Here is a 16,938-nt window from a genome sequence, read left to right on the forward strand (position 1 = left end):
ATTTCCCACAGGATTAACCAACACTCTTCTTGATTACTATTACTCCGCCCTCGCCCAGTTAGCCAAGTTGCCATCGGGGGAGTTGCACTGACCGCATAACGCTGATTACGGGCGCTCATTGGGAATCTTGAGAATTAAATCAAATCCTAGTAACCCATATCATTTGAGGTGCACCACCCACACATTTATTTGCATGTGGGCAAGATGACACGGAATTGTTAAGCCCCTCTTTGCCACACGGCGTAAGCATTTCCAGACAAAACTTCATTATTCAATTACCCGAATAATTTAATCCGTGTGTGCTTATGTGGTAAAACTAGTCACACTATTTCTCAACCACCGAGTATGTAGTTGCATAATGTTCATATGCATATCTTGGCTGTCTAGGTACATATTTTCCGACCCACTTGCTGCTATACTTTTTCCTACTACTGACTGTAAAGCAAAGCTGAAGTAGGATAAAAGTCCTTTTAACTACGTCGTCTGATTGTCCACAGTCTATGGAATATGTAAATACAAAAATGACTTGAGTTGTTCATTCATATGAATTTGCAGAAAAGTGGGAATCAAGAAATCGAGGCAACAAAATCAAAACACAATCATCTTCCCGGAAGTTGGTTGGTTGGGGAGGAGGAGGAGGTGAAAGCACGTTTTGAATAAACATGAGCTGAGCAGGGAGAGGGTGAAGCGAGTCCAACGTGAAACACTACCCCGAAGACTCTGCCAACTCCTCTTTTCCCAACACCGGATGCAAATCGAGCAAATCGAATCGGACAAATCCAAAGGATAAACAACAACTCGAGCGTTATCCAAACGTTTGAATTTGGATTTGAATGCGGAATTTGGACGTAGAATCGGGCCAATCTAATTTGCACTTCAGATCAAACTTCCAAACGAGACTTCCTTCTCACACCATCCATCCAGCCACTCAGCTAGCGCAGAAAACTCTCTCTGCCTCCCATCCGAAACTCATTTGATCCCAGTTGTGCTTGATTTCTTAATCATTGTTCCCCTAATTTTGAGCAAGTCTACAAAAATTAAGAAAACTTTTAAAACTGAGCGAAAGCAAATTGAGCATGAGTGATGCTCCTTCAAGATTTAAAAAAGAGAAGCAAATTGACAGAACTCATCAACAAGCATTCATTTCGAGAGACAATTTCGCACAAAAGTCTGAACTGGGTCATCCACACTGTGAACGAGTCGACCAACAACTTGCACACTCAGCAGCAAATTCACTGGAATTTGGATCAGTGAGTGAAAGCAAACTTTGCGATTGTACGTTGTTGTCAATTCCCACTCACTGGCGGAAGTTGGGAGCGAGGGAGCATTGTTCAAGTTGAACTTGGTTGGTGTGTGCAAATCAATCTTTGGCTGTCTCGTTGTCTTTGGATGGAGGAAAGTAAGTGGCATCTCATCTTTCAATCCACCAATTTCCAATCTCAACTCAACCCATGACGAATGTCTCGTCCTCACTTGTCGAGGGTCTCGTGTCAAAGGATCACTGCGGGAGCTCAAGTATTCTCTATTGGCTAACTCGGAATGCGAGCCAACAGAGAAACCGGAAACTGAGCCGTGCTCCATAAGCAGATTTCCTCTTGCATTGCTCAGGATTTCGTGTTGAGTGAAAAATAATTAAAAAATAACTTGAATAATAGCTTCGAAAACGTTGACTATGCCAAATGCAGATTATCCAGCTCAATATCCATTTAAATACGTACTCGAACGGTTGTGCATGTGAAATTGTGAATGGCAGAGGTTGTCCAACGTGACACTCACTGTGAAAGAGTTACGTTAATACGGAGTGTAAAAGTGGGGAAATTGAGACTATAAATACTTTGCTGTTGCTGCTGTCTTGGTAAGTTTGTCGTCTTTGTGTGAATGAATGAGGCTTAAATTTACCATATAAATATATAAAGATGTTGACACACATAAATGTCATTAAATAATCGTTATTACGCAAGGAAACTTGGCTGACAAATTACCCAAAAAGGAGGGTTTTCATTGAGGGATTGGCCAAACTATGCTCAAACTTTCCAAACTAACTCGTTTTCTAATAACTTATCCACGTGCTGAGTTTAAATAAACACGTATCAACCATGCATCCGCCATTAAACTTTTATTGACTTTCAGTTACATACGTATGCTGCATGCATAATACATACGTACATTTCCTCAATTCAGAAGAGTCTCTCCTCCAACGCAAAGTTTAAAGACATTTGAATTTTTTACATAAAATAAAGTAAAGAATGAAAGAAAAAGTTTTCGGATCACTTTCCGTCATGTGCATGGCCAAGTAAAAAGATGCAGTTTCATCATACATACGTTGGAAGATATTTATGGCGAAAGAGTTGATTACGTGTTTCCTCATTTTTTATAATGCCAGCCAGCATGCAGTCGGATCGAGTTTGTACATTATTACATAAATTTCTCTTGTGCATACTTATGTACACACATTTTTTGGGGAGGTCGACTTGACACAAAATGAAGTAGAATATGAGGGATACGTATGTATGTAGATACATATTAAAACCCCGTCCCTGAGAACAAAGCATTTCACGGCGCACTGGGCGATTTTTTTTCTTCGTGCTCCTTGAAGCTGAATTTGGCAAAATCTTCAAGATTCCTGCATTAACATGGGAGCAGAAAAGAATGAGAATTTTCCTCCACTTTGCAGGCTACGTAGACTCGATAAATTTGCGACGATCAGGAGAAAGCCATTTAAAAACAATTATTATACAGAGTCTTCTCCTGCTAAGTAAGTATTTCGCCTTAAAGTTTCGTCATCAAGACGCATACCAGATCAGGTTTAGGATAATGACAAAGTTAATCACTAAAATCCACCAGCAAGGAGCAAGTTATTCATTAGATTTTATTCCAGCATCACGTTCTGAGCAGAGAGGACCCAAAGTCTCGAGCAAGTAGAACCAAGAACTCGAAAATTAATTTGATCCTGAAGAGTAAAAGTCTGTCCAAATTCTTGGTGCATTGTGGGGAGAGATGGGCAGTTTGGTGGAGTCGAGGCTTGGAAGTCTGAAGGAAATCCTCATAAAGTATCATAATCGACTCGCAAATCCGCTCCTCCGAGAGACGCACACCTCACCACAAAACCTAAGGAACAAGTGTTAACTGCTAACAAAGTTAAAGACTTGGTTTGTTGGACTATACAAGCAAAAGTTTCCAACTAACCAGCCCAGAGCTTTGTCGTCGTCGTGTTAGTTCAATTTGCTCAGCAGTTTAAGTTACTTTGCTGGCATTTTCGTTGGCTACTCGCTTTCTCCCAGCCTTTCATCTCTACGTGCATGCAGATACGCAGATCTGGCTTTGTGGTGGTCGAGGTTAAGGAAAGGTGCTTCTGCTGCTGGGAGAAAATTTCAAGTTTGTTCAAGCAGTTGCAGCGTGCAAGGCTTGATATCAGTCAAACGCACGACTTTTAACTCGCCTCAAAATAAACTCTTCAAAACCCGAGTTTGGTTGAACAACACGGAAAGTGAAAGTTGGGCAACATGTTTGGACGGGTCGTAATTAAGTGATCGATTCAGGCCCCAATTTTACTTTCAAACGTTTACTTGTGCCTTTTCACATGTGTGCGGATGTGTACATGGCAGACGTGGATGTTTTCTGATGAACAGAAAATTGTCCAAATCCACTCCATCGACGGGTGGGTACGTGTAATAGGCGGGTATTTTCCATCGTTTGACAACTCTGTTCGTCCAACGATTAATTTGACGTCAACAATCCACGGATTTAAAATACAAGCTGTCTTGTATTAGAGTAATTTCCCGTATTGATCCCGTAAAGTCAAGGTAATTAGTGGATTGTAGGGTTTTAAATTGTTATTTTAAAGCCATACCATCCAAATTCCTAATTACTGGCCATGTCTGTCTGGCACACGAGTATGTGTAAATATATGTATACATCAATAATTCTCGCTTCACTGGTTACGTAAATAGACGAATGTGCATACGCGTGCATAAATATACTGCATCATAATGCATTTAAACATACCAATTGCCATTATAATGGCAATTGGTATGTTTATCTAAATGTGGGGAGAATTTGAACATTAATATATGATAGAAAAATCGGTTTCTTTTGAAAATCTAAAAATTTAACGGTCAATTTGTTTCAATTCTTTGGAAGTCGTCGCCGTCGTCGTTGATTTATGTGGTGACTTGAGAGCTCCCATTTTGTTCTCCTGGTTTGGTGGTGCAGGGAGGGTCGTAAATGGAAACTATTTCCATAAAGCGTGAAGAAAATCAATTTTGGCGAGGCGGGAGGAGTGGTGGAGAAAGCATTAATTACTTTCCCTGATTAATCTTTTTCCTTAATCAGTTCTACATCTCAGGAAACAATCAGCCATTGAACGTCCTTTACAAGCAGTTCGACACTCGTTAAGGCGACCACCATGGGATCGTTTCATGCTTGGCTGCGGGAGTGATTGTGACGGATCTTCGCGACGAATATCCGGTTTACGCATACACTCTTAGAAATAATTTTACTTTTTTGAAAAGCAAGTGCACTTTTTACTCCATATGAAGTAAGGTTTACTCCGTATCAAGTAAGCGTTACTCTGGATTTAGTAAACTTGACTTCATATGGAGTAAAAAGTGCACTTGCTTTTCAAAAAAGTAAAATTATTTCTAAGTGTGTAGATTCACCATTTTTTGAAATCCATCTGTTGGGAAAGACCAACGTGTAGTATCGACTGATTAAGGTGCCAAGTCTAAATTTGACATTTCTGAAAAATACGCTCCACCGACCACCGAATGTAATAATAAGCACGACGCCTTTTACGATTCTTTGAAGCTTGTCAGTTTGCCTTTCACTCGTTTCTTGATGTGGCCTCCCCGAAACACTTATTGTACATACGTTGGTTCAACACCTCCCTTTTGCCTGCACACACATATGCACGTCGTCCGTATTGTAGCTGTTCTAAACAATTTGTTGTTTGTACTTGTGCTGGAGAATTGGCCATGTACAAAGAAACTGGCCCCCAGTTACCTCTTTGCCCTAATGAACAGTGTGTTAGTTAGCTAATTGGTTCTCTCTGGTGGCCTTTTGTCAGCTGCAGCCAGCTCAACTAATGAGATACATGACAGGTTGAGTGCGCTCCAGTTTGCCTCAACCAAGGTGAATTTTTCCCTCTTGACTCATCACTTCCTTTCTTCTTTCTTTCCCCTTCGCCGTAAAGACGAGACGACCCGTGCGCCTATCCTCCACGCTTATTCTGCACATCTGCTTTCTCCGAGAAAAGCAGAATCTCCACTCCTCCAACGACAAGGTGTACGCGCCATTCTCATTAATATCTCTGTGACTGGAGAACTTTCTTTATACTCATCGCAACAATTGAGCGCTGGAGTATGGGCAGAAACAGCATCCTCCAACCTGGCCCGTCGAGACTTTGGAAGGAACGGACCGTCGACCAAAAGGAGGGAAAGCAGGCAGGCTGCATGGACAGAGTGGATTTCCTTGCTTTGAACAAGAAACAAATGCTGCCGGGGAGCTCATCTCCATTCTGCAGCAGACTCCTCACATCCCATTAACTTCCTTCCTGTAATAAACTCGCCCCGCTCCTTTCTCTCTTTCTTCCCGTCCAAAGACGGAGCCGGCGAGTGCGAGCAATTACACGTCATGACTTTTCCAACAAGGGAAAATGCTCGAATTGTTTTTATTTGTCATTTTCAAACTGATATTTGTCTCGTTACTACCTGAACTGCGGAATGATATCCGTCGTCGTGCAGGTATGCAGTCGGGCAGGACTCGCTCGCTAATTAATACATGTATTCGATTCTGACGACAAACGGAGAGACGAATCTTTTTATAAAACATCGCTTAAAAAGCTTATTTAAGTAGAATTTGACATTTACCTTTCACGAAACATTTATTATACTGCACAATCTTATTTTCGGAACGCTATCCGACCAGGCAGGGGAAGGGAATGAGGTCATTACGCTATTAAGCTTGCAATTAAGGGAATTTGCAAAATAATTTGACAAAGTAGCGAATTATAGCTGGTAATGCGGGCTAATGGGGTGGAATTAGGCCCATTAATTTTTCCGGGAAGAGACACATTTTAACTCAGGTTCATCTTATCATCTCGGAAGCAAGTCTGGAAAAGCGAGGAGGATGCAATGTCATTTTGAGAGATGATAAATTAGGGAAGACACAATTATTACAGATTCAAGATATTTATTTGATTCCCTCCCTTTCGTGCCATTCAATACTTGGCCGTGCGGTTTGACGACGGAAATTTAATTATTCCTCGAGATTGCTTATTGAAATAATAACAGACGTCGTCGAGTTTCTGGTTGCAAGCAAATTGGAACTGATACGCTTAATTGGACCAATTTTAATAATATACGCCAACGACATCAACCTGCGAGAGCCAATTGACCTTATTGGATAAAATTATAAAAATGTCAAACTCTTTAAATTCAATTCAATTCAATCTTTATTCAAGTGACTGCGATAAAAATATGTAGGTACACATTGTTTCCATTACCAAGTCACAGAGGTCATAATAGGAAATTCTATTCTAGTCAATATCCTAATTCTATACTCGATTACTTTATATATTAAACAACTTCAACTCTCGCTATACTCGTGCTTTAATTTTATATTCTCTTAACTTAGGGTAAAATTGTGAAAACAGCTCACTATCTTTCATTTCATATGGTAAAGCATTCCACATTTTAATTGATTGGTACATAAATGACATTTGACCAAACTTAGTTTTCGCTTTAGGTAGTACAAAATCGTTCTTTGACCTTAAATTTTTATTGTGGTCCGATCGGGTGTATTCTGGAAAACATTTGAACAATGGAGATTTTAAAATAATATGTTTAAATATAAATTCTAGCGTATACACTTCGTACCTCTCTTTACATGATAGCCAGTTTAGTTTTTCGAATGCGTCATACATTAAAATCTTTTTATCTTTCAAGATCACTAATCTTGCAACTCTAAGTAAAATTTTATCAATTCTGTTACATATAGTTTCGCACATATTTCCATATACAGGCAAGCAATAGTCCAATTTACTACATATTATGGAAGTGCAAAAGATTTTCAACCAGTTACTACTAAAGTAGTTCTTATACTTATTTATCATATACATACGTGCACTCATTTCAGAACAGACTTTAGTGATATGCAAATGAAAGTTTAAACTTCTGTCTAAAATTACTCCAAGATATTTGAAGGAGGTGACACATTCAATTGTTTGCATGCCTACTTTCACTTTCACCTCTCCTTCTATTCTCAGGTTTGCAGGGGAGAAAGTCATACTTTGTGTTTTCTTAATGTTTATTTCCATCCCATTTTGATAGCACCAATCCTGTAGATTCTGGAGGTCTCTTTGCAATTTATCGTTGATCTCATTTATCGTCTTTCCTGTGGCAATCAGAACGAGATCGTCTGCATATTGATAAATGCATACCGCTCTGAGGTGAAACCAATATGGAGAAAATGTAATGTGGAAATTATCGTCCTCTCGCGTTTAGCATACTCTCGAAACTTGTAATGACAACAATTAGAAAACATGACAAAGTCTGGACTTTCTCCAGCACGATTTCCATGCAAATAATGTCGAACGAACCGCAAACAAACACACGCCTGTTTGTTCAACACAAATTAATCTATAACGTGAGGATTATTGGCTAAAATTTACTTGTTTGCGTACATACGTACGTATTGTAGAATGGCAAATAATGATTTAATAATTGCCATTTACGTACAAGTGGCAAGTTGTAGACGGCATGTGAATGAAACGAATTTCTATTAAGTTCCTGGTAATACTTGCTAAATGGCGACACACCGAAGGAAGAAACGCAAGTTGTGCTGGAATACGTAGGAAGACGGATGGATGCATAAATACCAGTGCAAATTGAATATTTATTACAAAGCCCAAAGTAAATCCGATTGAACTGGTAAATCTGATATCGTTTGTGATTATTCGTGTAAATAGAGCTGTTGTACCACGTTCCTCTCGTCCTTGCTTTACACACCAGCCGAATGTGTGCCTGCAGTCTGAGGACGACGAAACGATGCTGTTAGTTAGTTCGAGATATCGTGGCTTAGGTGGTCGAGGTCCAAGCGTTGATCCCGTTTGTTTGGGTGGGAAATAATCCCTTTCACTCTCCTGTGTAACACCAATTTCGGGACAAAGCTAAGCTATTCTCAAACAGTTATAAGGAGCATAAACGATGTTGTTGGTAGTGTTACACAAATTCACGTCGGTGAACTCGGTGAAGTTGGAGTGTATTCGCATGCACATGAGGAGATATTAGTTGAATGAGATGGAGATTGTGGTCCCTGTGAATAAATGGGTTAAGCCAGCAGCCTTCCATGGGCCTGGCATGGGATTAAGGGTGTACGTACACATGCATGCATGCATACTTCCAGTGGTGGCAGTGGTACGTTCGAATATTGTGTGTGCAAGGTTCAACGGGTCGAAGGAAGGAATGACGGCAAAGGAAAGTCCTTTGACTTGCCTGGCTCACATCTAAATTCCTTTCCATCTCCAAGCAAAATAAATTCGGAATGGATTCTGGGAACGATAGACAGACAGACAGACAGAGAGAAAACACACCAGACAGAAGAGAATATTATTATGCATGCGTATACCTACCACCAGACTTACCTCTTTGGTAGGCAGAAAATTCGCAAAGTTGATGTTGATTGCGTTTTATTTTAATGCGAATTCAAGCCTTTGAATTTGAACGAGTTGATCGGTTTTACTTGTGGTTGGAATACGTACGGATTGTGTGGGGGTTACGTACGTAGAGTCGTGAGACGACATTTTTATTTTATTCTGGATCAATCACTCTGCAATTCAACCTTTTCTTTATGCTTTCTTTATTACCAAAGGTCACAGAAAGTTGAGAGAAGGTCTCCAAGCGAGTATAGATCAAGGGTATACGAGGGGGCATGCCTTTCCACGTCCTATGATGGGTATTATACAGCATACGTACCACAGGAGCCGTTTACCTAATTCTCGGAACAATTTGCTCAGTCAGGAAAAGAGTCGGGAAAGATGGTCCAACACTTTCTGAATTGCCACCCATTTTGCAAATGTACAGTTACCGGGTGGAACTGTGGAATCGATTCCGTCAGAAGAATGCAATTCAGGTTGAAAAATATGTGCAATTTCTAAGTCTGTTTTTCCTATTTGTAGGTGAAATATCTCCACTTGGCTGGGACAGGAGAGGAGCCGCGGTGGTGGAATCTCTCTCTCGCCCAAGAGAACCTCAAGAGATGAAAGGATGAAATTTCTCCAGCTCTCACTTCCGTTTCTCCTCTGGGTCTGCCATTATAAAACATAATAATAGCAGACGCACAATCACACCACCACCACCACCACCGCCAGATCAAAATTGTTGAATGTGGAGGATTATGCTGAGAAGTCGGTCCGAGAACTCTTCTGCCCAAGCTTCTCTGCACATTGTGATTGTGGCTGCGTGGATGTGTGGGTAAAAACCAATCTTGTTGAAACCTCGAGCTGAGAGTCCACCAACTTTGGAAATAGGAGAGAAGAATACAACGAAGAAGAGACCCAAATCCCAGGAAGACCAACGACTCCAGAAAAGACACCTCTGAAAAGATCTCGCACCATCCAACATCCCGCATAACACATAACAAACTCCAACTTCAACGGTTATCTTCCGTGTATTATTATATTAGTCCGACCGACGGAGCAAGAAGAGAGAGGAGAAAGTGAAGTGATTTCAGAATTCTGAGAAAACTTTCTCTTTAGAATTTAGTGGTGAATCCGAAATGGGAAAACTTGTTGTACTTTTGGACCTCGGTATGAGGAAGACTTGTTCAAAAAGTGGCCACGCGTGGTCGTCCACAACCACTCTCCTCATCCTTCTTCTCCTCATGGCAATCTGCTGCGTGGGAAATCATGGGAGCGAGGTGCGAGGGGGGACGTACAAGGAAGTCGTCGCCACCCACCCCGTCGCCTCCCCCCTCAAACAGTCCGGCGAGGACGGCGTCTCCGTGGGCATCGTCAACGGAGGAAAACCAGGCATCGAGTCGTACGGAAACGTCACCGTCCTTGCAGGCCAACGGGGAGAGCTCAAGTGTCGCACCTTCAATCTAGCCAATTACACGGTAAGCCACGTTTCTCTTCTGAATTTATACTGGTTTATACTATTCTGCATGTCGTGCATTTTTTCTGGTTGAGCGTAAAACTTAGAGTTCAATACCTAATACCCATTTATAGCGGATCCAATATTTCCATTGAAATTGAAATGTGAACGGAATTGTTTACCTACTTCATTATTTTCCAGTCGGTTTCATTTCACCCTTATCTATTGTGCATGAGTAACAGCGACACTTGCCCTGCAATGGAGTCGTCGTCGTCGTCGTCGTTGTCGTCGTCAATTGATAAGCCAGTCATAACTAATTCCATTTCAGCCGGAGCAATAATCAATTCCGCCGTTTAATTTGGCGAGTAGTTTACCTATATCTACCGCACTGGAGAGGAGCCAAGTGTCACGATGCGCGGGGGGTTTTGTGTGTCCAATCAATTTTTTGTATCAATAAATCCATATCAGAAACACATTAAAGTGAGCATTCAATTAGAATGATGTACATAAAGCATTTCACGGTAAGCAAGTGTTGCATATTGAGTGATTGTTAACTTTAGTGGAAGCCAGCACCCACACCGAACGAGTTGTTGGTTCGTGGGATAGCACGGCTCATAAAAATTTAATCGAATCCATTAGTGCTTCTGAGCAGTAAACTCGTTGAAATGCAGGAAAATTACATTTTTCTGCTTCTACTTATTACCAAACGAGCAATTAGGACGAAGTGCTTGCTTATTATGCCCTCACATCAGATTATCTCCCTTTTGATGACGCTAATAAGATGCCCTCTTCCTACTTGCGTGGACGTTTTAGTTACTGCCGTTGTAAAACTGGAAGCCAATTTTATGCGATTATCTATAAAAATAGCTCTATAAAAATAGTAAAAAGTTGTCGTCAGAATGAAATAAAATCTGAGTAGTTATATAACTTTGATCATGTAATGCTTAATGCAAATGGGTTTTGTAACAAAAGTCAATACGATACGGATCAGTCAACTGAATAGTAAAAGTAAGATGCTGAAATATATAAATCACGTTCTCATCATTTACGTCGTCGCCCCCACGAGCGTCTCGTCGCAGAGAAAGGAATGGAATCGGGCTGCCTTTCTCTCTGGCTATCACACTTCCGACTGAATAGTAATTATGCAACCAATTCCCAATTTCCTACCCAAGTGGGCATCCTTTGGTGTGCAACCTAACGTGCATAAGCCTCCGTGGATTCATTCCGGCCGTTGGTCATAAACAATGCAACCCTAACCGTCTGAGCCGCCCAATCCCTCACACTTTGCGGAGGCACGATCATTGATATCGAGTAATTTATTAACGACTGCACGATTTTGCCATCTAGGTGAATAATTACATGCACACGAGGACGGTATCCACTCACAGCCAGTCGTAGGAGTTGGTGCTCTCTGTCTGTACTCATTTTATCCTCCGGTATCTAATTTAGGCTCTGCAGCCACGAAACCAAGTCTATTTTAGGAAATTGCAAATTAATCGACTGAAAGTTTGGAAAGTGGGAATTCGCGACCTTTGCAAAAATTTACCGGCGTCGAGGTGTGGCGGTGTGATAAATAGGAAATCGTTATCCATCGATCTCCTGGAGGAACCATCGTGATGGTCAGAACTTGACTAGCACAATTATATTTCCTTTGGCATACAAAGCAATAACTGGAACGGACTGGAAGTGTGATAAATCATGGTCGCAGTTCATTTGAGGACACCTTCTCACAAGTGGCGTTCCGTTACTCGTCAAATCGTCAATTCCCGATGAAAGGCGTGTATTTACATCGTCCACATTCTTACTTGGTTTGGGTGCTGAATGTAGTTATTTACCACTGCAATATATGTCACGTTGATGTGTGCATTCATAACTTTCTCGTCCCGTCATTGAGCGTATTTAGATGGAGATTGTGTTGTCCATTGTTGTGGCTGTGCTGGATGGAAGTTACTCAACGTGGGCGAGAGTGATGAATGTTGGCTTGTTCCGATGGAGAGGAAATTACTCGAGTCATTAGTGGCAGGGAGGCAGGAAAGTTTTGGACCGTGTCCAGATTCCATCACAAAATTTATGTTTATAAATTTTGCGTGTCCCTTCATTTTTTGCTGCAGCCATGCAGAGTCAGACTCGCCTCGTGGTGGTGGTCGCAGTACGTACGTCGTAGTAGTACACGAATTAGTAGTAGCATTAGTGGTACCAACTTTGTGGCCATCGTGGCATCCCATTTAATTTCATTCCCATTGTGGATTTCGCAAGTTTTGAGATTGAATTGTGGTTGTGGGTGGGCTTTTCAGCTTTTTGCTGCGAATAATTAATTTGTTCTTGGTTTTTTGCAACTTGTTCCATTCATTCTTCATAATGGATAATTTATTGCTGCTTCCTTGCCAAAAGTACGTATGTAGGAGCACATTTTATTATTAATATTAATATGATATACTCCACCAACTCTTTCTTCCCACTCTGACACAAGTTCCAAGGCGAAGAGGGGCGTGGAGTCCGACTCGGAGATAAATCAATGCACTTTTCTCCCAACAATCGGCTCCAAAACCCTTTGAAAACCGAATTTGGGTAGAATTAGTCTAATGTTACGATTGAACTTACTTACTTATCCCACTGAGAGAGAAAGTCCTCTTGTGACTCCATCCACTTTCTCGCATTTTTCAATAAAACGGAGCTTATTGAGATGACGATGATGAGTGCGTGAAGAAGTGCGTGTGCAGTCGGAATTCGTGAGACCCAGACTAATTTAATTGAAAGGTAAATCCAATAGGCGGTCATTATTTGCTTCAGATAAGAAAAAAGCGCTGATTATCTGCTCCCCCTCTAATTATTTATTATGCTTTGTTCTTGCTGCGGGAGTGGAAGAGCGGAGAAAGTCCCATATGCCAACAGTCCATAAATAAGGTGGTCTTTATATGTCATAAAGAGTTTACGAGTTGATGGAAATCTAAACTCAATCTAATTTATCCGACTTTCAAAGGAACAGCGTACGTACGTAGGATATCAAAGGGTGGATCCCTTCCAACAACCTTTCCACATGTACACAAAATTTCCCCATGCTTTTTTATCTGATCAGATCAGGAGTTTTACGACCTTTGGTAACGGATTCCTCTGCTTCCTCAGTACTTTCCACGAACAAAGTCCCGAGACATAGACACGGACCTATGCCCATTATTTTCTCCATATTACACATGTGATCACTCTGCTCAAAGTAGTCGTTCAATTATATTCTACTTTCTTTCCTGTTACGAAATAACAGCGTCTAACAACGAAATAATGTTGCATTTGATTACATGCATCTGGGTCAATATGTTGGGCAGACGGATTAATTTTCGTTCAAATAAAACAGTGCAGTTTAGAATTTTAAACCAAACATGGGAGAATTGCGACTTTTGGCTGAGCATTTACAACCAATGTGTTAGTTGGGCAGTGTGGGACTGGATTGGAGAAATGCAGGCAGCAGCCCAGTCTAATGGTGATAGGAATTGGCAATTGGTTTCTCCACGATAAAATTTTATTTTTATTTCCTTCTACTCTTTCAAAGGAAAATTAGATGTAATCGCGGACTTTCTCCTCCTCCCAGCCAAATGGAAATGAAACGCGTGGTGCATGGGGTTCACAACAACCATAATCTCACTGGCCATCCCCTAATAACGCAACACAGTTCTCCTCTCCCAACTCCACTAAGCAATGACCAATGTCCATTATCAGTATTTGCCCCACTTCCACTCACTCACTCACTGAGTGGACAAAATGAGATGGAAATTAATTCCCTCACCTTGACCACTCTCAAATAAACTAGGTTCACACCAAGTGCCCACTGGCCACTTTCTTTCCATTTCAAAGTGCTAAACTATTCCCTGTTTTTAAAGCCTGTTTGTTTTCACTTCTCTCACTTTGATCCAAGACCGTGAGACAAAAGAGACAAGAAAAAACGTGCAAAACGGATTAAACGAAATGTAACAACTCATAAATTTTGCATGGAGATCCTTTCATGATCCGCGTCCGCGTCCCAGTCAAAAGTAGAAAAACACAGCATACATAATTTACTCGAAATTAGTTGTGTCTAATAATAAACGCAAAGTCATTAAAACTCGACAACTGCATGGAGCACTTCCTTCCTCGAGTCGAATAAATTTCACTCGCAGAGAATAATTGCCACATGTGTTGTAAATATTCGCAGAGTGAAATCGTTGTGGACTGAACCGGAGACAAGCATTTTTCGGAGGGTGTGGCACGCAAATTATTTACTCGGCTTAAATACACAAATCGATGAGAGTAACGTATTTTTTTACTCCTGTTACGTATTCCATCAACAAGAGAAAAGAAACCGTATTGCATAATGCATCGCTACCGGTGTACATATTTTCAGGCTGCAAAAGGCCAATCAATCCAAAGTCTCACCTCGTCTCAACAATTCCGGAAGTAGGTGACAAGTACAAATGTGCTGACAAACTGCACACGAACGTTCCCTTGCTGGTGCACGTAACTGTAGACGCTGCTTATGATGATGCATGTTCATTTCCCCGTCTCTGCTAAGTAAGTGGAGAAACGAGGGGTTGGGTAGGGTTGACCTGATGCTAATTAAATTTGCGAAATGAATGAACACTTTCCTCAAAGGTTGGTCATCCCTTTCATGACTTTGAGGTATGCAAACTGGTCCGAATTTCTCTTCTGTTTTGTACATATGTAAATGCACAACTTTCCCAAATTCTCTTGATTCGGGTGCAAAATATTTGCCTGCGAATGAATCGTATGCGTTGGTAGCCGTGTTGGATGGTCTGGAAATCAGGGGGACGGAGTGTTACGGATGATTTCTGCTGCCTATCCGTCAACCCGTCACTCTCCTGTCGATCACTACTTCCACAATCTACATTTCATCCCCACTTTCTCCTCGCCTGTCATCATATTTCGCAAACCTGCTCACTTTTTGTAATGCCGTTAGTGGAAATTGGAACGTATGTTCACTTACATTTTGAAGGGCACACCCTCTTCGAACACGTGTATGATGTAGCAGCCACGGGCAATATTTTCGCGTCATTTTTGACGTCGTCATGTCAAAGGCGCGTCCATGTCCAAGTCAGGACCTTGTCACGTCACGTCACAACATCCGTTTCTCTTTTGCAGGCACGCACCTCCCTGGCCATAGTTGTGCATATGTAGATGTAGGTGTGTACTGGCTGGTTTCTGGATTAATAAACTGCATGGCGGGTTTGATGTGGCATTTATGCATTTGAAGGGTCTAACGTATGGCCGTGGATACTATTTTTGTGCTCAGAGTTAGCAAGGGCGAAGGAAGTGCTAATAAATTTCATTAAATTTATCCCATTATTCTCTTTCTCTTCTAATTAATCAAGCATAATTAGCGTACGACACGCAAAGTTAGCTCGGGTGAGACAGCAGATGCGAGTTGGATTTTATCAGCCGTGTGTTGTTCTTGTCATTGAATTTGGTACACAACTCTGATTCCCAATCTTGATCGCACCTGGAGTTTATTAATATTAGTCATGATTCATGACTCATGATTAGTGTGTACATTAGGGGAAGCAGCGAATTAATCACTCCAATCAGGTGCAGCATGCCAATTTTTGCCTAATCAAACAAAGACAACTCGCCACCACGTGAAATCAGTCGCACAAAGTGTACCACGCAGCAGATTTTGCATGGGCAAATCTGGCGCGGGGAAGGATGCACGGCGAAAGTAAACTGGAGGACAGGCCATGCACACTGTAAATATTCATGCCCCTACCGTCTGGGAATAGGACGAAAGAGTTGAGCAAGTTGCTGGCGTCATGTCTCCCAGCGGGGCTTCCCAGTGATCCGCAATGTATTTCCGTCTAAAGCTTGTGCTTATTCCGCTACTACAAAAAGACTGTGCATGCATATACAGCCGAAACTGTGTTAGTTGCATGGGAGAAGAATGATGGATGAATGTAAAGATACGGTCAAAAATCAGATCTTTCCCATTGTGGTTGAATTTGTTGAATAACTGCAAATCTAAAAGAACACGTTGCGAAACTCATCCTCAAAATAAACCAAAATACTCCACCCAACTTAATAAATCGGGTTGAACGAGTTTCACTTTGTGCATGAAGGACTCCTCCTCTTTCGTGCTCTCTGCAGTGGACTGGACCCACTGGACTGGAGCCCTTCTGCCGTACTCAACCATCATCCGTCTTTGTAAGCGGTGTGATACATATGTGTTCCCATACGAACGAACGTACGTCGATGTATGTAATAATGCATCGCCCAGGACAGGAGTCGGCAGGACAGAGAAGAATGGACAAACCCTGAGGAGTCGTCGTCATTTCTCTCGAAATGCATGTGCGAATTTCCTTCTCGGAAAAAAACTTGCTTTCACCCGATTCCCAGGACACAAGGCGACAACTTATGCAACAGAACACGCACAATGCATGAACTTGGCAAATGTTGTATGCATGCTTCCCAAATCTGATACATAAATATCTCAAAAACACTTGGACAATTTGAACTTAAACTTTACAGCTTTCGTCAGAAATTATAAATTAGTTTCCCACTCACGCGACAGTCATGTATCGTCTGTGTATCCCGTCCTGGTGGGGCAGTGGTACGAACGTCTAACGCCCTGGCTGATGGTGCACATGGGAGATCAAACTTTGAAGCATGCCATCCTAATAAATAATGCAACTTGTTCCTGTGAGAATAAACAATCTTGGCAATCATCGAAAGGAGAAAGTTTGCTTATAAAACATTTAAATTCATTCCACACGGCGACCACTATCTGGTCGACTGATTATCGTGTCCGCAGGAAAATTATAGGTTTAAATTTCGCTCGATATCGAATCAAGAAACTCTCCTGAGAAGCATT

The 16,938-nt window shown here is 41.5% G+C and overlaps 1 protein-coding gene across 1 annotated transcript in view; it reads left to right on the forward strand.

Moving 5' to 3' along the window:
- LOC118433125 overlaps positions 1 to 16,938 on the forward strand; it is an 85,188-nt gene that overhangs the window by 1,264 nt on the left and 66,986 nt on the right. The window contains exons 2-3 of the mRNA XM_035844756.1: positions 556 to 1,855; positions 9,176 to 10,113. Coding sequence (XP_035700649.1) covers positions 9,775 to 10,113 — 339 coding nt within the window. The 5' untranslated portion in view covers positions 556 to 1,855; positions 9,176 to 9,774. The remainder of the gene's footprint in view (positions 1 to 555; positions 1,856 to 9,175; positions 10,114 to 16,938) is intronic.

This window comes from Folsomia candida, unplaced genomic scaffold (assembly GCF_002217175.1).
Source record: "Folsomia candida strain VU population unplaced genomic scaffold, ASM221717v1 Fcan01_Sc042, whole genome shotgun sequence".
NCBI classification, from domain to species: Eukaryota; Metazoa; Arthropoda; class Collembola; order Entomobryomorpha; family Isotomidae; genus Folsomia; species Folsomia candida.